Source organism: Leptosomus discolor, chromosome 18, assembly GCF_034619465.1.
Source record: "Leptosomus discolor isolate bLepDis1 chromosome 18, bLepDis1.hap2, whole genome shotgun sequence".
NCBI classification, from domain to species: domain Eukaryota; kingdom Metazoa; phylum Chordata; class Aves; order Leptosomiformes; family Leptosomidae; genus Leptosomus; species Leptosomus discolor.
Window position 1 is genome coordinate 9,915,206 of NC_141408.1, and position 21,585 is coordinate 9,936,790.

The 21,585-nt window shown below is 45.7% G+C and overlaps 1 protein-coding gene across 2 annotated transcripts; it reads left to right on the plus strand.

Moving 5' to 3' along the window:
• Positions 1–1,214: 1,214 nt before the first annotated feature.
• On the plus strand, positions 1,215–20,598 carry BLMH (bleomycin hydrolase). Of its 2 annotated transcripts, none has more exons than XM_086475175.1 (12): positions 1,215–1,245; positions 1,484–1,684; positions 2,151–2,260; positions 2,918–3,059; positions 4,304–4,392; positions 5,711–5,803; positions 9,633–9,788; positions 10,284–10,442; positions 10,538–10,605; positions 11,003–11,120; positions 13,573–13,642; positions 20,270–20,598. In XM_086475175.1, the coding sequence occupies exons 1-12, from the start codon at positions 1,215–1,217 to the stop codon at positions 20,419–20,421; spliced, it is 1,389 nt and encodes a 462-aa protein (XP_086331301.1). In that variant the 3' UTR covers positions 20,422–20,598. The 2 variants fall into 2 exon arrangements, with proteins under 2 accessions (XP_086331301.1, XP_086331302.1); XM_086475176.1 differs by having other exon boundaries at positions 1,215–1,227; positions 1,487–1,684.
• Positions 20,599–21,585: the final 987 nt, after the last annotated feature.

Genomic DNA, 21,585 nt, shown 5'->3' on the forward strand with positions numbered 1-21,585 from the left:
GCTTAGAGCACCGTCACGGGGGGCGGGCTGCCTGAGCTGTGGCCAGATCTCGCCCTCTGTGCGTATTCCTACAAGGTCATGCATGTGCAGCCTGTGGGTCGGTCCACAGAGGAATCCGTACTGGCTTGCTGCAGTCGTGATGTTGATGCACATGAAGAGAGCGAGGTGTTGAGCTGGCAGCCGCTTTCTTGGCCTTGTCCTACAGTGCCATTCCACGGGGTGTTGGAGGGGCAGCCACCCAACTTGCCGTCCCTTCCCGGTAATCCTATGGGCACCTCAGCTTCTGTCAGCCAGGGCGAAAGCCGCCTGGCGCTTTGCACTGCCGCTGCACCTCCTGTCTCCCTTGGCTGACAGCAGACCTCAGGTCTTGGGGTGCTCTGTAGCACCCAGTGGACATTTCTGCTCCAGCACGGCGACGGCAGGAAAACCTCTCCATCCCTCCGCCCAACAAATATGCCACTCAAGCATTTTTCTCAAGGTCCTGGCAAGCTTTCAAGGCCTCGTCGTTACTAATCCCATCAATAAACACCGCGTGCTGTAAATCGATTGGAGTCTTGCGATGCGCAAATGCTCTTCTCGGAGGAGCAGGGCCGGGACCCAACAGGAAACCTCCGCAGAGGGACCTGGAGCGTGTCCTTGGCTGAGCTCCACCAGCACTCATGGAGGGCCGTCACCGCACGGTGTCGGTGCCACCTCATGCTCCTGGCCTCCCGGCCTGGCTGCAGACACCCGTTTCAAACCCTCCCGTTAGGGGTCGAGCCACGGGTGACGCCGTGGGGGGGTAGAGCGATGGGGCCTCGCTCCCCCAAGCCAACGCCGGCCCTGAGGGAATGTGGCTGCCTGGAGCCGCAGGGCCGGGCCGGGACCACCCACCGGCCCTGCCGCTCCTCGGGGCGGGGAGGCCGCCTCAGGCGGCGCCGCCGAACGTTCTCGAACCGGGGCTGGGGGCGCGTGAGGGGATGGAGCCCGCGGCGCCCCCCCGCGGCCCCCGCCGCAACGGCGCGCGCAACCGCCGCAAGCTTGTCCCTCGCGCCGCGCCGTCCTCCTCCCGCCCCGCCCCGCCCCCCTTCCTCCCCCCGGCCGGTGCCTGCGGCCCCGCTTCCTGCTTCCGGTGCCGGGGCTATAAGAGCCGCTTCCGCCTCAGCGCGCGACCTGCGGTGGGGCCCGGCCGTTGAGCGGCGGTTTCCGTGCCGGGAGCTCGCGCCGCCTGTGCCATGAACGCCCGCGGTGAGGGGCGGGGCCCGGCCCGGGCGTTACCGGGGCAACGGGCGCGGGGGTGCCCTGTCTGGGGAGGGGGGGGGGGGGACGCGGGCCTGGGGTGGCGGGGGGGGGGGGGGGGGGACGGGCGGGACACACCGTTACGCGAGCGATGGAGGGGGGGGGGGGGGTGTCACCGGGGTGTGCGGGTGCTGAGGGAGGGGGTCACCGGAGCGGGGCGGTGTCCATGCTGCGGGCCCGGCGGTGACGGCTGCCCTTGGGCCCCCAGGGCTGAGCACGGAGAAGGCCGCGGCCTTCGCCCGGCGGCTGCGGGCCGAGCCGCAGTTCCTGCTGGCGCAGAACGTGGCGACGTGCAGCGACCCGCTGGAGGTGTGCCTGCAGCGGCAGGTGGTGCAGGACACGGTGCAGGTCTTCCAGCACGCCGTGCCCGCCGAGGGCAAGCCGGTTACCAACCAGAAGAACTCCGGTAAGGGGCTTCCCGGCGGAGAGGGGGGGCGGGGAGGGTGTCGGTGCTGGCGGAGGGGTGCGCTGCTTCGGCGGCTCGGGCGTTTGGGAAGGAGTGACGCAATGCTGGCTGCGCCCCGGGTGCCGCGGCTGGCTCTGGGTGCTTTTCGTCGGGTTTTGGGGGAAAACTGGGTGCCTGCAGCATCCCCTTGTGTTAATAACAGCCTTCAGATTTGCAGCGTTTGCCTTTCTTTTTTTCTTTCCCTCCTTCTGTACAGTGTAAGATAAAATCAGTTGAAAGAGCTGCATTGGCAGTAAAAGGTTTCTGAACTTTATGAGCGTTTTGGTATTTTACGATCCCAGCCAGAGCAGCGGGCCAAGGGCTCGAGGCAGAGCAGTGTCGTGAATCTCGTGTTTGAAAAAGAAAATCTTCTGCAGCTCTTGAGTACAGACGTTCCAGTTTAATTCTTGTTCCTTTGATCTCTCAGGGAGGTGTTGGATCTTTTCCTGTCTCAATGCAATGCGTCTTCCTTTCATGAAGAAATACAACATCGAGGAGTTTGAATTCAGCCAGTCGTATCTCTTTTTCTGGGATAAGGTACAGCAGTACAGGGCACAGGCCGTGCTGGGATGGCTTGTGCAGTCGGGTGTCAGTATTGGGGCAGAATTTCTTTTAGGCTGAACCATCTTAACAGTCAAGGTGGAAAACGTCCATGAGAAGAAACTTCTGAAGTTCTTTAAATATGTATTTTAAATGCAGGTCAAGTGGGGCTTTCAGCTTGAGGAGAAAGATGTGAAGATGTTCATGTTTTGGGATAGTAAAAGTCTTGCGAGTGTTGTGCACGTTTCAGAAGTTACGTGTAGGAGGCTCAGGGGAAGCGTGACTGTAACTCTCTGAGTTTTCAGTCGTGCTCGTGACCCACTGATCTGCGGGCTGTCTGCCTGCTTTTTTCCCCTGAGGGAAGTGGAGAAAAGTCAAGTACTAGTTTGGGCCAGGCTCCGTTGTGTAACTTCTGTTTCACGTTTCCTGTTCCCCTACGCTCCAGCTCTGTGCGAGCTCGCTCACTGCTTGGCCTGTGACAGAAATAAGTCCATAGGATAAGCCCTGGAATGCTAGAGGGAGAATAAGCACTTGAGTGGATGAGCAGAAGGTGGCTTCGTCTGGTTAGGACTTCTGAAGAGCTGAATACTCAGGAATGAGTTAATGCACAGCATCACACTGAAAATGTCTCCTTTTCCTGCCTGTCCATTCCAGGTCGAGCGTTGTTACTACTTTTTAAATGCCTTTGTGGAAACAGCTCAGAAAAAGGAGCCTGTGGAAGGAAGACTGATACAGTTCCTGCTCTCCAACCCCACGAATGATGGCGGGCAGTGGGACATGTTGGTTAACATCATTGGTAAGTGAACTGGTCGCTAGGAGCCCTTCCTGAAACTGCCCGCTGGTTTGAGCATGTGAGGAATGAAACAGAGAAAGAAACTGAATTTGAGACCTGGGAGTTTGCTAAGGAATGTGGTGCCATTAGCCACTACCTTTTTTTAATCAAAGACCTTTTCCATGCCAGTTTGTAAATATTCAGCTTAAATCTTGTCTGTCTCTTCCATATTGCTGCTGCTGACAGGCTCAGGAGATCGACAGAAGTAACTGGATATCCCAGACTTTCTATTTAGTGGGGAGGTTCAATCCCCATTTACTTCAGTCATCGACTCAACATTGTTTATTTGTATCCGTGTACACAATTGTAGGGCATGTGGTAAGGAAAGACCATTGCTGGGCTGGGGCGTGCCTGCGGGGCAGAAGCAAAAGTTCTTCCAGAGTTGCAGCCTGAAGAGAGATGGTGTAAAGACCAGTGAGGGAAATGATGTGGAATGTGGCAACGCTGGTCTGACAGACCCAGCTTGAGTGGGAGCTTTCCCGCACTGATTGAGGAGATCATTCTCTGTGTCTGAGTTAGTGGCGTTCGCTTTCGTGTTGCGAAACAAGGTGACACTTTGTAAATCAACAAACCAATAATACAAGTTTAGAATCACAACAGGAATTTGTTTCTTTGAAGCCTCGAGGTTACTTTTTTTGCCCATTCAGTTGTTACAAATATTTCATGAGGGCAGGGAAAATTTTGGATGCTGCTGTTACGCCCAGAGCCTTGCATGGTGTGATCCTTAGTTGCTACCGTAATGTAGGAAGCAAGTGAGCTGCTGGTGGTGTTCTGTAAAGGCTGAGGAGGAAAGGAGTCTGGGAAGTAGTCGTTTCACTTTAGATAAAATACATGGAATAATTCAGAAGAGGCCCAATTCTTTAGAAGATATTTCAGGAGCTAAATTTTCCAGTAATAAGGTGGGTTTTTTCTGTGAAAAGAGCTGCTAAAAAAGCACTAATTAGTTTAGAATTTTTAAATGTTGAATTAAGTCATACTGAACAGCTCAGGGATTCCGTTCCAGCGGAACGCAGATCAGAGGTCAAGATTCAGTCACAAATTAAAATGTGAACTTGGAATACTTGTAACCTTTAAACAAGAGCCTTACCCTTATAACCTCTGCACAAACACCAGCTCTGTTTAGCTTTTACGTGGGTATAAGCAGAAGCACCAGCATCTACTGTGTGGAAAGGACAAGTGTTAACTCATAGTTTATGACTTTCTTTTAGAAAAGTATGGTGTTGTCCCCAAGAAATACTTCCCGGAGTCTCATACCACAGAGGCTACTAGAAGGATGAATGAGATCTTGAATCATAAGGTAAAATTGATTTAGATGATGTAATTAAGGGGAGGGAATGGGAATGAACCTGCTCCAAGTGTTCCTAGCCACCTTAATTTCTCTTTATTGACCAAAGTATTAAGGACATCTCAGCAACTTAACTTTTGTTCAAGAAGCGGCCTAAAGGCTCAGCAAAGCCTGATGTTCGCCTTGAAACCTGGAGCAGGAAGGTGTGTTTATGGAAGAACTCCATTGCCGGGCTTCGGTAGCTTGAAAGTACCCTCACGGCTTTAGTAGCAACTGTTCCTAATCCTCAGGTTCCCAAGAAGTTAATTCTTGATGTGTGGCTGATTGAGTCTGTTTCTGCAAAACTAGCACTTGGCATCTGGGTGACTTTCTTCCGCCCCCTCAGTATTTCATCTACCAGTATGCCAGGGTTTCTAGAGATCACTGCCAAACTTGATGGAAAAGGTAAAAAAAAAGTGTTTTCAAAAGACTGAATTTTAAACATCATCTTTCAGTATAGAAGTGTGCAGCTTTTCCTGAAGGAAGGTGTAAGCTTGCTCCCTGGACTGCAGAAGTGAACGAATCTGGGAAGATGTTGGTGTAGGTGGCTAGATAAAATGGCAATTAAAGCTTTTTTTACAGTGGGCTTTGATTTTTTTTTCCCAGTTCACGTGCTACATGCTCAGGGAAAATTGCCTGCTGAAATCCACATAAAAAATGTAAAATATGTGCCGAAATGAGCTTAGGCATAATGAGTGGTGGTAATGTTATTCCAGTCTTGAACATTGCAAACCAGCAGGTCTGGAGGGAGCCTCACTCACCGTTCCTGGCCTTATGGATGGTGACAGTAATGGGAAGCGTGTGCTGCTCTTACTGCGGTTCTGCATGCCGTGGGGAAATGCTCCGCTCTTTTTAAAAGCAAGAGATCAATTATGCATTAGAATTGCCAAATAAATGTTACAGTATGAAGGCAGTCTGTTCTCTGAGTCAGAGGTGGTGTGATGTGTATGGATGTTGTGGCCTCTTGTGGAACCAAAAGAAATCAAGCCTTAAGAAGAGCTAACGGCTGTAAGCTTCAAATCCATGGTTGGAAAACAGTAACTGAGTTGCAACTATTTGTTAATTTCTGATTATTTTTGGGGGATCATTTACTTTTAAATCATTCGGTCATCTTGTTTGTTGTTTTTAAGAATCAGCGTCTAACAAAGCCTTTGGAAAGGGATTTTCTTTTCATTTTGAGATGTTATGAAGAGTAAAATAGGTGCTGGAAACAACCAGCTAGGGTGTCCCAAAACCTGCTTAGGTGGTACCTTTCATACTCTTACAATGAAACGACTTTCTCTTTAAACAGATGAGAGAATACTGTTTGCGGCTAAGAAACATGGTGGAAAGCGGAACAATTAAAGGAGAAATTTGTGCTGCAATGGACACCATGATAGAAGAGGTAAATACGCTTGTGTGACATGAATCTTCTTGGAACAGGAGGGTAGAATGGATGAGACTTGTTGCTCGGTCTTGTTCTATAGCTCCTGCATCAGCCAGAACAAGTGACTTTTGCCGAGCTAGGAATGCTTTGTATGGCAGCATGCTTGGAGGCATTCAAGGGAAGTTTTTTGGAGTGGCTTGTTGCTTATCTCATTGGGAATTTTTCTAATAATTCCAGATAAATATCTTGAATTTATCGATTCCAGAACTATGATGTTTTAGAGACTCTGCCCCTTTCTGTAGGAAAGCAGCACTTTGTGTCTTGAGAGGTCAAAATAGTGACCTATCAGGCTTTTATGGATGTTAGGAAAGAGGCAGGTTGAGAATTGCATTCTGATGGCCTTGAATGTAAAATCTTACCGCATGAGTGTTGTTGCCGAAGTTCCCCACAAGAGAGCAGAAGGGAACAACAAAAGGGAGTTCTCTGCGCATGGGAGAGATGGGAGCTGGGCCCTTGGCTGAACGCAGCTGTGGGCTGCTGCTGAGGGGCTGCAGAGGAGGGAATCCCAGCATCTGGTTCTGGCTGTGTCAATTAATGAAAATCAAATTGATCAGCAAGTGAGTGTAGTGGCTGGCCCTCCATCTGTTCATGCTGAATGTGACAGTGACACACATCTTTTTTTTTCCTCAGGTCCTCGTGCTTGATTCTTAAATAGCCAAAAGCAATTTTAAAAGTTGGGATTGTTTTAGTTTGACCAAGTGTGTGCATTTTATAGTTTGTATTTCATTTGTTTCTCAAACATACAGTGCCAAGTGACCCAGTGGTTTCAATGTCTGTCTTTAGGTGACTAAAGAAGTTGAGTGTTTTGGTTCTGTGTGTGTTTCTGCACTCCAGTAAGCATTAGTATTGGGCAGCACCTACCTCAGGCTGTTTCTGTAAAGCTTCAGGCAGTTCTACTAATACCCAAGTACTGATTAATGTGGTCATTTGGCTTTTGGAAATTCATCTTTGCACATCATGTAAAAACCTGTAGCTGCTTTTTATCTAACTTTAAGGTTAGATTAAGAAAGAAAACTGATTTGTGTCCCTTGGGTTATATTATTGAAACAGATCTTTGATGCCTTAAGATCAACAGTAGTTCTGTGCTTTGAGCCTACCCCATAATCAGCACTTAGTTCAAAAGTGAATTAATATCGCTTACATCAAGGGCTTTTGGACACACGCTGGGAGGATTTTACAGCAGGCAGCAAAAGCTTCCTTCAGATCTTCGTTTGTAGGGCAACGACATACAGTTCACTGCAAAATGTCTCTGTTTAGAGCCTCTTGCCCTCTGACAAGGGATCCTGGAACTGGCCTTGAAGGCTCATTAACTGATTGCAGTTTGTTCTGTAAAGGTTGTGCTTAATTATCTAAAGTTAACACAGTATTTCCTCTTGCAGTGGTAACAGTGGGTTGCAACTTAAATGGATTTACTTTCAATAAATGTGGTGGAAATGTGCAATTGCACCTGTCTTGTACACTTAAAACCACTTAGTTTTACGGGTTTGAGACCACTCTCTTATTTCACGTCTTTATGTAAGTGGCATTGTATCTGTTCTTGTATGTGCCAAAGCAGAACTTGGGGTTGTTCTGGGAGGTTCTGTTTGTGTGGCAAATCTCGGTTTGCTCGTGCCGGGAGGCAGTGCTCTAGCTAAAATGGGGCAGTTGTGCTGGAACACAAGATTAAATATTCACTCCAGGACTGTATAAACATTCTTCTTATCAAACCAGTGCACAGCAGGTCAGAAGTTTAAATCAGTGCGGTGCATGTGATTGAGTTTTTCTTACTTTACTTTTCTCCTTTGTAGACTCTTCCTTATCAGGAGTGTCCTTCTCTTCCCCTCATTCATTTTGGTTTTTAGCATAGGCCGCTATATCTTTGCCTTATCTTGGCTGTAGTTGTTGCTAGAGTGATGCAAGTCACCTTTTAGTTGAAATACGTCTGCTTTTTTATTTATTGATAGAGGAAGCTTGTGAGATACTAAGAGATGGCTTGTGATGGGTGTGGTGACAAACAATGGAGGGAGGTCATTCCCAATCTCCGCTGCCTCTGTTAACTTGAGACTTCTGACTCCGTCACTTCCCTTCCTCTGGCTGGAGCCCCCTTGCTCATTGCTCTCCTTTTAGGCATTTTTCTTGCTCATTTAGTTTTCATAACCTCATCTCTCACCACTTGGGGTTATCTGAGGTAATGTGGGTGTATCCACAGCAAATGCTACCTTTTGTTGCAGTCTGAAAAGTTCAGTATTTATAATAGTTGAGGGATTTGCTCTTTAGCGTATTTTTTGAGAAATTGTGAGTTCCTCCAGTAGAAACATAAGCCCACATCCTTGTTTCAACCCCTAATTAATCTCTTCATTTGTTTTCTTAAATTGCTTGGAGCAAGACCACCTTTGTTTGTGTTTTGTGCACAGCCAAATAGCATTACTTAGCACGAGCATGGCTCTCCTTTTGCCATCAGCACGAAGCACACACTAGCACACAGGTAGTTCTTATGGAGCCTTAGGATCCATATAAATCAGCTCAGCTAGCTCCAGGAGCAGTCAGTCAGCTTAGGGAAAGGTATTCTGTCTCCTCTCCCGTGAAAAGTCAGTGGGAGGGAAGTGTGGAGACTGGCAGCCCAGGAAAGCTGGCACAAACTGCAGGCACTGGGGCCTAGAGCAGAAGCTGCGGTTGAGATCTGACTCTCCCTTCCCAAAGTTTAAGTAACCTGTTGTCTCCTTGCAAGGGAGATACTTGCCTTGTCCTCAAGAGAGGGACAGAGCTGAAGTAGACCAGAGTCAGCTGAAGTAAAACAGATTCAAACCTCTTTAAATGTGATTGAATCCTCTGTCCCCAGAGTACCTGTGGCAGGTCCTGCTAAATATCCCTGAAGACAGTCATCTGGTTACGCTGCCTGCGAGTTCGCACATTTCACGATAAGCCCTGTGAGAAAGTGCAGTAGTGAGTGTTAAGTGCAGTTTCATTCTGATTTATAGGGAGGCTGAGGACTGGAAATCTGGTCAACTTTTTTGTGCTAAAAGTCAACAAAGCTGCCAGCTGCGAAGGGTGTCGCAGTCGGCAGGCAGGGATCTTGAGTTGAATTACGTAACCTGCCAGCTCAGTCCTAAACCGGGATGTTGTTAAATGTATTAAACAGATGAGGAGATTATTCTGGGCTTTTGAAAAGAAGCAAAGGCCCATCTTTGACATCCAAATGAACATTACAGGAAAAAGGGGATTAGTACAGGGGAAATGCTGGGATAAAATACTTTGCTGTATGCATGTTAGAAGGTCTGGTTTGTCTCTGCATGGGGCAAACCACCTGGTGGAACAGGTGATGTTGAATCCTTAAGCCTTTCTAGAATGAGCTTGATAAAAGTTTCTCTTGCACTGGGAGAGTATCTTGTTGGAGGAGCTTCAGAATTACTTATGAAATGTTGGAATGAGACTGGGCAGTGTGTGGGCTTTTGCTTTTGGCTGCTTCATTCCTAGGATAACCTGGAATTTACATATTCAACCTTAAGCTTCTGTTTTGCCTGGGGGTTTACCTGAGAATGTAGAGTGTGGGAGTGGAGAGAGATTGTGTTGATTTTTCCTGTGGCCTTTCAGATTGGTTTTGAACTGTTGAAACTCCTAGATTTCCAGAGCTGAATGCAAATAATTCATGTGTGTCCATTTATTCGTGTTCTTCAAAGGTGGCCGTTAGGATCCCATTTCTCCAGTTGGTTCTCACGTGGAGAAATCCATTCATCAATGGCATTGCTGTGGTGGGAGAGGCAGATCTGCATGTTTCAGCAAGTTCACAGCTGTTTGCTTCTCTGGGCAGGTATTCAGAATAGTGAGTACTTGTCTGGGCAGCCCTCCGGAGACCTTCTGCTGGGAGTTCCGGGATAAGGAGAAGAACTACCACAAATATGGCCCTGTGACACCGGTCCAGTTCTACAACGAGCATGTGAAGCCTTACTTCAACATGGAGGACAAGGTTGGGGGTGCTGAAAGGCGGTTGCTTCCCAAGACCTTTTTTGGTGCTAAGCCACTAATTTTCTGCTGTTGCAAGAGTACTCTCCACCCTGTGACTGCCCCATGTGGGATGGGTGCTGCTCCCACGAGCCACAGGTGGCCCTGTGTTTATTGTCCCCATTCTCCTGATTGTGCTCTACCCTTCAATTAGCTGTGAAATTGTGTTGCACTTCATGGTGGTTTTGTAATAAAATAAGTAATGATTTAATCAGTCATAAGATGGCCATTAGAGAGCAGGAATAACATGCAGAGCTGCTATGCTGCAGTTATCAGGTGAGCTTAGAAAACAAAAACCAACAAAATCTTAAAAACTCCTGGTATTTCAGCCAAGTGGCTTGTTTGCTAGTGGGACAGACAGCTAGCTGGGACAAAAGCAATCCTCTGAAATCTGTCCAGATTCACTTCTCAGATTTCAGTTAAGTTGCACCTTAATTTATGACACCTTGTTTTTTGACAGATTTGTCTAGTGAACGATCCTCGACCTCAGAATCCGTACAACAGGCTGTATACGGTGGAGTACCTGGGCAACATGGTAGGAGGGAGGAAGACGCTCTATAACAACCAGCCTGTTGATGTCTTGAAAAAATTAGCTGCGGCGTCTATTAAGGATGGCGAGGTTGGTTTGGTTTCTCTTTGCGGGTGTGGTGTGGCTCTTGTAATGCAAACCTCTCTGGGATATGGCCTAGACACGACTCTTCCTTCTGTTCATAGGCTGTGTGGTTTGGCTGCGATGTTGCAAAGCACTTCTATGGCAAGCTGGGAATCAATGACATGAATATGTAAGTAGGAAATTAAGAGAGTACCATTTGGGAGGCTTGGCTAGGGCATAAACAGTCATTTAGCTGCTTAAGAAACTAATTTGTACGTACTCTGGATTACGCCCCGAAAGGGTGTATTTAAGTCAGCAGCAACAGAATTTTTTCACTTGTTAGCTAAAATCTGAATACTCTAAAGATGCACTACACGTGGTCGTTAAATATTCTTTCTTGTTTGAATTGTCTGGTATCAGGTGAGAGAAACTCCTAAAGGGATCAGCTTCTGCATTTATTCTGACCCTAAAAATAGTTGAACCTGTACGCCAGTGCTCTGGCTCCTGAGACAGTAGATTCCGTCATTTACTAGTGAGAATTCTCGCTGCATCCTTTTTGATACTGCTTTTTTGTGGCTTTCTAATAGATTTAATCATGAGCTGGTGTTCGGTGTCTCCATCAAGAACATGAACAAAGCAGAACGATTAATCTTTGGAGAATCAATGATGACCCATGCCATGGTCCTGACAGCTGTCACCGAGAAGGTAGCGTCTCCCTCCAGAAGTCCTGATGCTTTGCATGGATGTATTAGGATATTCTGGCAGCTTATTTTGGTGTTCTGGGCACGCTCACAGGGTGTGAGCTGTTCTGCTAGGGCTCGGCATGAGTGCTGCAACACCCTGGTGCCCAAGGCCTAGGTTGTCAGTTCTCCCTGTGGTGTTTGTGTCTGAGTGTTCACAACTGTAGATATTTAACAAGGAGGGAAGAATTCTAAACAAGTCAAGGACTTTTTTCCTTCTGCCCACGAACTTTTATTGGGGAAAGAAAAGGTTGGTGTCTATTTTTAAGACCCCAGAAAACCCATGTTAACTGATTTTTAAGTACAGCTTCTGATGTATCTTGCTGAGCAAGGAAGCTAGTGTGACAACAAGCATTTCTTACCCTATCCAATGGTATGGGTTAGTCCAGTCCGTGTTTTACAGCATGAAGCTCCTTCTGCTAAAATGCCAGTAGGAGGCACTTTGCAACAGTCTTGACCTTCTGCAACTCACTGGCATGTAACCTCTCTGACCTGCTTAGAATTAGGGAAGGAAAATGGTGTCCAAAATAGCTCTGTGGCAGACAGTAGGCTGAGATGAATCCACAGCTGAATCTGCTCCTGGCAGTATAACAAAGCAAATATGAAGCACAAAGAACCATGCGAAAATTTACAGCTTGGGGTTATCTGCAGTGTTGATGTTTTCCATTTATTTCCAGAAGTTGTCATTATTAAAGTTGCTTTGAAGTGATCTCTTCCTGTCCAACGTGACCTTGGCTTGTGAAGTAACAGCTTGCATGTAACTGAACGACTTTGCTTGAACTCTGGTGTTTGAGGGCTTGAGATGGGACTGCTGAGTCATAAGAATTCTTCTGAGTTACTTTTTACAACTCGGTATCACTTTTCCTGTTGTGTTCTGCGTTCTGAGCTCTTGACACTACTTTGTGTATCGGGTTGCATGAACATATCTTTAAAAAAGCTGTCATTGTTTTTCAGTTAGATACTAGGTGATACTTTTCTGGTCTTCAACATCTATTCACGACTGAAGTCTGTATCTTTGTACCAACTGTACCCAGTTACTGGCTGCACTTCACTGGCAGCTGTAGTCTATGGTCTGTTTTTTTAAATTCATACTTTTGCATGCCTAAATGTATAGTTGCATAAAATGTGATCAAATGTGACCTGATTTCTTTGAGAAAATAGTGTGTATAAGATCAGTCTACGGTGGATGGTGTCTCTAAAATCAAAAGATAGTTTAAAAGAAGTTACCCTAGGACAACTTCAGTGTTTGGAGGATTTTCCACACTCAAAACTCAGTTGTTTCTACTTTTTGTTTGAATGTGTTGTCTTGTATTAAACCTTAACTTAATCTCCAGGAGCTTTGATAAACTGAGTTGTAAAATGTAATACTTTGGATTTACCTACTTTATAAAAAGGCTTTGAAGATTTAAAAAATCCTATTACAATTTTACAACATAAAATTGAGGTGGATTAAATGCACCTTTTGGTTAAAAACTTAATGTACATAACCATGTTAATCCCAGTTTCTGTCTGATAGCATCAAACTTATCCCAAGTCTGGTAGCTCTTGAGTGTCTCACTTTAAGGACTGTCCTATATTTTTTCAAGTGAGAATAGAAGCAATACAGCAATATTCCCATGAATATCCAAGAGGGATTTGTGGGGTGTTTTCCAGGTTAGTTTTTTGTATAAAAAAAAGGCAGCAAAAGAATAGCTATTCTTTGGTCCCTCAAGGGACCAGCTGTTTCCTCGTGAGAGGCTGCTCGAAGGAAGCAGCAGCTGCCTTTGTGGCACAGCAGCCTGTAAAGCTGTTCTCAGTGCTCTTGGGTACGTGGTAAGCTTGAGCCAAACTTGAGGTGTACACAGTGCAGGCCAGAACCCCGTGTGCTCCTGAAGGTGAAGGCAAGTGTACTTGAGGCTCGTTAGAAGCCTCGTGTATCTTCCAAAGCACCGACCTGGGGCTGTGTCCTTCAGCTGGATTCTTGATGTTTGCACTTGCTCTTACAATGCTGTGATAGTCTTCCAGCTGCTTTATTGCAGCTTGTTCCTTTCCGCTGATTCCCGCCGCAAGTTGTGCGTTCTGCATTCCAGAAGGGCCCCGTGCCCTGATAGGGGGTAGCGAAGGCGGCTGAAATCCTGTCAGTGAAGTCCAAGCTCGAATTTAGTTAAACTAAAGTTTTCTGGTTAAGAAATAATTGCAGATTCTCTTCTTCACCACACTTCCTCATCTTTCATGTGAGTGGGTAGACAGTATTTTGGAAAATTACATTTTTCCGACCATTAACAAGAAACCGCTCTCTGAAACTCACCAATGCCTGTAGGCTTCTGGGAGTGGAGCTCTGTGGTTTGCTGGCAGCTGGGTTTAAACTGGGAAGGGTTGGCTGTGTAAACTTGCATGGTCCTTCACTGCTGAACAGCTGTTGACTTGTTTTGTCACAGGATGGGCAGGAAGAGGCATTTGAAAAATGGAGAGTGGAAAACTCCTGGGGTGAAGACCGTGGTAATAAAGGTAATGTAACTTATAGTCGTGGGAACAGAAGACTGAAGTTAGTGTTTGGGAATAAGGAGGTGGAAGGGGGATGTGCCTTGTGTCCTTCACCAGGATGTGCATGAAACAAGCCTGCAAACAGCATGTGGGTCCCTGAGTTATGGCACTGTATTCCTGGAAGACAAACACTCTTCACTTAAATGTGATTTACATCAAAGTAAATCAAATGTAAACATTGAATGGAGAAGCAGGAAATATCACTGGATAAACCTGACACTGGTTGCAAGTTCAGCTGTAGAGGCAATTGCATTTTTGGGAGGTGGCCATAAGTGATGTTGACACTTCTTGACAGCAGGGCAGCTTGGTCCCAAGGGCAGGGGACAGAGCACCTGTGTTGGAGGCTAGAACTGGAACTCTGTAGCTTAATGGTATGGGGACAGGTATTGTCTTTACAGCTTTTGACACTCCAGTAACCAAACTGCTCATTTTGTGTGTGGAAGGTACGGGAAGATACTGGTAGGCTTTTATCTAAAGTTCATATTTTATCAAAGTTTAAATACTTCATTATAACTCTTTTAAAGTTGATCAGTTTACTGCTGTAAAGCAGCTTATTTTCCTAAGCATTGAGCACAAGTAAATTGCCAGCTGTTATCCCTGCCACAGAAACCCACCCAGCAGCTGTAGGAGTTTGACAAGTGTGATGGGGAGAGCAGAACCTTTGCTATTCTGTTGCTCATAATCCTTTGCTGCAGAACACAAGTCTGAAAAATCTGGTAGTATTAGTTTGAAAATATGGTAGTACTTCTCTTCTGAGATACCAAGGATTCCTGTGGGCATGTAAACCAACCTTTTAATAAAGGGACAATAAATAAGAGATGCTTTGCAGTATCAAACAAAATAGGATCACTTCCAAGAACGGCACTGAATAGAGATGCTTTCTCTTTCTAGTGTGAAAGGAGCAATCAAGACTTCACTGCAATACTTTTATATGTACTAAAGTTTTTGGTAACAGAGCTAAGCTTCAATCTGTACACTGCAGCTGTCTTGTCGTTGGGACCTCATGCTGGCTGTGGCTGATAGTACTTAAATAATCTTCCTGAGTCATGTGTGAAACCTGAGTGGTTTATGTTTTCTTTTAGAGCACTGTTTATCAAACACTGCAAGCTTTTACTTACTGATTTTTGGAAATGAGGAAATGAGTACATGGCTGGTTCCAGCTTCTGCTGTGAACAGCTGCAGTGTAAACTATCCCAGCTCCAACACCTGTCTGTAAAAGAAGAGAAAAACTAAATTAAAACTCATAATTCTGGTTGCCTTTCTGAAACCATGCTGAAAACCTGTCCTTGCGGTGTTTCTTTCTGGCATGCCAAGCACTAACCACAACAAAACCCGCAGTTAACACACAGTTCTGCTCGTGCCAGGTTTTCGGCATGAACTCGCTTTCCTGTTGATGACTGTCTCAGCCCCCACTATTGTTCCTTTAGAAAGGATTTGTCAGCGCCGTAGGGCTGTGGCGGGTGGATGTGCCAGCCTGGCGTGGCACACGGGCCGGCAGTGGGGACAGAGTGGGGAGTCACAGCTGAGCCGTGGTTTAGGAAATGGCTTCTAGTTGCTTCCCTGCTCAGCCTGGGCATGACCCGAGGGTGCTCCTCTGTCTGGTCTGGGGGCAGCTCCCAGCTCCCCTGGCCCTAGGTGTGTGGGGCTGGTGGGGTGAGAGCATTTCTACTTTGCTCTGCCAAGGTCTGCAGTCAGTCAGCATTTCCAAAATGGAGTGGAGGGGAACTCCATGGTTTTTGTCACCTCCTGGCTGAGACGGGCCGGATGTGGCCTCAGCCATGGCATAAGCTCCCTGATGAGCGTGCCAAGCCAGACCTCAGCGTGTCCCGGGGCATAGCACAACAGTCATTGCTGTTTTTCTGTTGCACTTCAATCCCAGATATTGTGCTCACAAGATTTGGTATGGCTGAAATTTCCCAGGATGTCTGGGTTTTCTTCTGGGAATAGACTATTTCCAGAAAACTCTGTTTTAGGATGTGATCTTTATGAATAAGCTTTTGATATCTTATAAATGAACAGCTAACTAAAACGTAGGATATTCTTGGAACAGTGTCTCAATTTGTGTTCTGGCCCTTTGGTCTTGCCGCAGTGTCTGCTCTGAGATAGCTGTATACATCCACAGCAAAGTATTCCAGTCAAAGTCTCTAGTCTTGACAAAACAATGAAATTATTACGTTGATGTTCAGCCTTCAAGGCTCATCAATGTGACAGCAGTAAAATGGACTTGGGAATGCTGGATTAAGAAAAGCCAAATCAATACTAAGTAACATCAAAACTTTTCTTCTCTCCAAATACAAACTAGTAACTATTTTGTTAAGCACCTTTATGTATAATAGAGAATATAAACCGCAAAAATGCCTGGTTAGTTGTGCTGTTATTGTCAGAACCCTTTGTTTTGAGACACTGCAGATACTTGGTTTGTGATGTTAGATGCTACTAGTGTTAGAGGAATGCTTCCAGGAGGGAAGTGCCTTACTCAGCTTGCTTTACAACTGCTCAGCATGGCCTTTGGTCAGCACTCCAAGCATTCTGAAGTTCATAGGTGTCTGTCAGCAGCTTTGGTTGTGCTAGCCTTGTATGCTCCTTGGCCAAGGTCCAGAGTCCTCCTTGGACTGGAGGAAGACTGGGCTCCATTTCAGGATGTTGGCTGTTACTGCCAAAGCACAGTGCAGTAGGGTGAAGCCTGACATGAGTAGTAGCAGTTGTACCTGTTGAGCTGTGACTGAAGAGCGGCCGTGCTGTGCTGGAGTTACGGGGCTGGAGCGTCAGCGAGTGCTCTGCTGAGCTGCGGACGCCGTGGTTGGGACGGGAGGGCTGCATGTGTTTGTCTTGCTTCACTTCCAGCGTGTGATCCAAAATCAAAAATAAAAACTACAGCGACTAGAAATGAAAAGTGTAGAGCCTCAGGTATCCAGTTAGAAATAACACTGAATTAACTGAGTTACCTTCTCTTGAGTATTACCTTGAGCTTGTTTGCCAGCTTTCTAAGCTTAACTTGCTACTTGGTTTGCAGTAACAGTTTGTCCTCCTTGGACAACATCTCTTGCAAATACGGTTTCACTTTTCAAGTGAATGGGTTCTTCTAGGGCCGTTTAATGGAGCTAGTTGTTCCTCTGAAACAGAGTGGCTTGAATAAACCCTGCCTGTACCTTGAAGGCACATATTGTATCCATGCCATCTATGTGACCTTCTCTGGGTGAGTCACTGTCACTTATCTGTTTTCTACTGGTAGAGACCATGATCTCTGGAAAGTCTTGCTCACTGTCTGTATTTTGTCTTGGTGAGGGAGTTGCCTGGAAAAGTGCCTTGACAGAAAATCCCATCAGAATGAGGATGCTTGACTATTTCAGACTTTTTTTTCAGGAAGGTGAATCCCTGAATGATTTTCTTAGGTGTGACTGAGCAACCCATTGTTGAGCTAAGGGCAGTTGGACCCATCCTTCAGAGCCCCTTCTGAATCATTAGAAGAGGTAACTTGACAGGGTTTCCTCCCCTTCCTCCTGCCCTGCTTTTTCACTCTTCAGTGTCCAGCACTAGCTGGTGTAGGAGGGTGAGGATCTGTAGTCTGTCCTAGCGCTCTTGCTATGCCAGAGTCTGTCTGGCTGGGATTTTTTTATCTTATCTGCCTTGTTAAGGGATTGGGAAGCTGTACTTGGATAAGTCCAGTGCAGAGAACCAGAATCCACATCCAAGAATGATGTTAAACTTGGCACATCCCAGTTGAGGCCCAGTTGGGTGTGGGGGATACAAGCCCCAACTCCATTATTTCTTGGACAGGATGATAAAGGGTACAGCCTGCAACTAAACACCAGAGACTAGACTTTGAGTCATTAAAAACCAAGCAAACAAATGACTTATCGTTGGTAGGAAATGGAAGTGTTTTTTCACATGGGGTCCCTCTTGCTTTTCTACAAGTACAGCGTGAGGGCCAGGTAGCACCTGTTTCCCCAGGCTCATGGGGTGCGGGACTGGAATGACTGTGACTCCTGGGTTGGGTATAGTGGGATGATATTTATAGACTCATGCTCCGTGGGGTGGGCAGAGCTGAATTCTTGTGGCACTTGTCCTGGAGAAGGGGAAGCCCTGGGAACAGCCTGGCATTGCATCTCGTAAATATGTAGTAATTACACTCCTATTTGTCGTAAAAGTGTTTCTTAGAATCCTGTCTGTTTTTCTGCAAGGAATGAACGCAGCTGCTGACAAACATTGCTTGTTTTTTGAGGTAAAAAAGTCAGTTCCCAGTCAAATATTTCCTCTCTGTGTTTTACTGGCACTTTTTCAGCCATACAGGCAAGTTCAATTATTATGCTTACTCCTTTGTTCTGGAGACACAGTACATTATTACCTAACTTTGAACCCGGCTTGTCCCATGGATAGTTTTTTTTTTAAAAGGAAGCAAGAGGGGAACACTAAATCACACTATCACATTGATCTGATAGGGGTCCATCTGCTTGTTTTGGCATGAAAAGAACTTCCTTGTGATACATCTCCAGCTAAAGTCACCTCCCTTTTGACTTTTTTGATCTCTTGTACTGGCTGTTGCATACATACTCTTCTGCATGAAGACATTTCAAGGGTTTTACTGTAGACATTTAGTGTCTTTATTCGTATACTTGTGTGTATATCATCCCATATGTACACTACGGCAGAAAGGCTCTGGTAACTTGTTCTCTCTGTGGAGGAGTTATGACCCAAGCACAAAGTGGCTTGTACTGGGTCCTTTGGGAACTTCCAAGGGCTCTATTTTCAGGTGCCCAAATCCAAGGTTATGCAATAACTTGCAGGCCGCTTGTCCTCGATTGACCTTTCCCTGGCCAGCAGCTTGTCAGGTTTAAACTGCTGCATGTTCAGGTTTTCCTTTGGGTAAGTCAGATGTGGAGCAGCCTCGTGCACAGAGGAGTATGCTTTTGTCAGGGGCTGCGTTCTGCTACAACGAGATGATGCTGTTCCAAGTTCTTTTCCATGTTCTGGCCTTAACATGCAAATGGTTTGAGTAGAAGCAGTACATTAGCTGCCTGAGGTAAAGCTGCTGCCCAGAAATGCAATAAACTTTTCTGTTTCTTCTTCCCTCCTGCCCATTACCTGGATGGAATGCAGAGCTCGGGGTTGCCATAGGCAGGCTCTGCTGCGTGTGAAGTTTGCATCTCCTTTTAATGGAGAAAGGGAGAATGGCTTTTGTTGTGACACCGGGCACAGGCCTTCTCAAAGAGTGACCTTACTTATTTGCATGTTCTGAAGTTCTGCTTGGCGTTTCCTCCTTGTTCAGACACTGCGATCCTAATCAGCACTGTCAAGCGTTGAGATACAGGCTGTCAGAAGCAGAGTTCATTATCCTCTCAGGGTGCAATTACTTGTTGGCTCTTGGGAGTGAGAGGTTTTTGTGTGTCCCAAGAACTCATATCCTGAAGAGAGAATAATCAAGGCAGCTCCCTTTGGCAGTGTTTCCAAAATGGCTTCCAGCTCGGATTACAGTTGATAGGGTTTTTAATTTATGGGAATTATCTGATCTCTTGCTTTAGAAACAAGATGGCGTAGATAGATGCATTTATTGTCCATATTCCTGGGACATTTTCTTGTTTCATTTGATTGTGTGATGATACTGTATAAGGACATGAGGAACTTTTATGTAATAAAGCCTTCCCATCTGTCTTCTGAATGCTTGCTTTCTCCCAGCCACTTTTATTTTCAGTTCACCTTGAACAGTTTGTTTCCAATGGTAGCTTTCTGCTAAAACCTGTGATAGTCTGTGACACACTCCACACCCCAGTTCAAAGGCTGTTCACTGAAATTCTCTGTAAGAATTATATTAAGGGAGAAAATTAAGATTTAGCTCAGCCAAAGTGTGATTTAGATGGCTTCGCATTTGAGGAAAGCAGATGGCCTCCTCTTACTACAAGAGCTAAACCAGCAAATTTTTCTTAAGCCAAAGATGGTTTGGATATTCACCTGGAAAACTTCTTTTTTGTAACAAACTCTTGAAAACTTATAAAGTCAAAGGCTCAGGTAATTTTACATTCTGCCTTAAATGCCTTTTTAAGGTGTTGTAATTTACTTGAGTATTCTCAATGCCTATTTTAACAGAGGGAGCATAAATGATGAATATTCTGAGTCTGGTTTTTCCTAGCAGGCTTCTTGCTTGATCTTTTAGTGCACAGGAAGTACAGCTGGTTAACCTGTATGTTAATCTCTGGGTTTTTTCCTTTGTCTTGGGAGATAAAGTATGGGATTGTAGAACAGTTTGGGTGGGAAGGGACCTCTAAAGGTCACCTAGTCCATCCCCCTGCAGTGAGCAGGGACATCTTTAGCTGGATGAGATTGCTCAGAGCACTGTCCAGCCTGACCTGGAGTGTTTCCAGGGATGGAGCATCTACCACCTCTCTGGGCAGCCTGTGCTGTTTCACCACCCTCATGGTAAAAGGTCTTCTTTGTATCTAGTCTAAATCTACCCTCTTTTCTATTACTCCGTGTCCTATTGACTAGTGTGACTAGTTCCTGTTTGTAATGCGCCCTTCGTAGGTGGAACTTGTGTATGTGCCTGCCTCGCTGGGCTGGTGATGGGTCTCTGTTGTAACGAGCTGTTTTCATCTCCAGGTTACCTGATCATGACCGACGACTGGTTTTCTGAGTACGTGTACGAAGTTGTGGTGGACAAGAAGCACGTGCCAGAAGACGTCTTGGCAGTGATGCAGCAGGAACCAATTGTTTTGCCAGCTTGGGACCCTATGGGGGCTTTAGCCAAGTGAACTACAGAGTATTTGCCTCCTAATGGTCAACCAGAAGTAGACGCAATAGAGAATTCCAGTGGTTGGAAGCCATAGCCAAACGATAATGTGACCAAGCCCTCAGCATGGTCCATATTCTTGAAATGTAAGTTAAGGATCTTTGGGAAATAGCGCTTTACTGACTTGGCTGCATAAAGCTCTCAGGCTGCTCTGCAAAACTAAAAAGGGAAAAGGAAAAAAAACTCGTAATGAAAACGTATTACAAACTGCTGTCAATGGCAGTTTGATTTTACCATAAATTTTTAATAAAAATCAGTGTAGTAACTTCGTGGAATTATTTTGACCAGTGTTTTCCCTAGAAAAGATGGCCATAAGGGCCTTTAGAGTTAACAGCTAGGTGATTGTTAGAACAAATACATCATGATACTTAGAAATTAACCACCTATGGTCTGACTTGGACCATAAAAGAATGCCCAAGTATTTTATATACTTACATTTTTAGTTTTGCTGAAGTTTTCGAGGGGACATCAGAATTGAAACTGCTAAAAATTACCTTGAGAAAATTTTCTCTTCCAGCAGAATTGGGGGAAGGGAAACTGTTTCCTTGAGGTTTCCAGTTTCCCTTGGTTTTACTCTTCCATTATTGAGCTAGGACTGGATGACCCGTATCAAGGCCCAGTGCTATGTCTGTGTGCACAGGAGCGCTATTTTTCAGTTATATTAGCAAGAACAACCATCAGTATGTTCACAGGTGGAGTTAGTGTCATGCTCAACAGAAAACAACCAAGGTTTTAATTGCTGCATTTTATTTGGATGTTTTAAAAAACAAGATGGTGCTATGAAGCTTTTGAATAAACACTTTCTAAAGTGACTGGTACAGTTCTCTTTTCTGTTTTCTTTTTTAAATGAGCCTCGTGTAACTAATGAAGTGGAAAGGTGTTAGTGACCTACAGACAAATCTGAGCCAGAATGTGAACCTGTCAGGAAAACATGCTGCTTTGTGGTCTCAGTAGTCAAAGATGCTCCTCTTACTGAGCAGAGAGATACACAAACGTAGTGTCCTATGTGCTACAGGCACTCAAATAGTTTGAGCACGGTACTAATCCTTCGATTTAAATGATGACAAAAGGGCGGGCTGGCTGTGTGTGCCCTGACAGTTGTCCTGTTCTGTACTGCGTTTAGTCA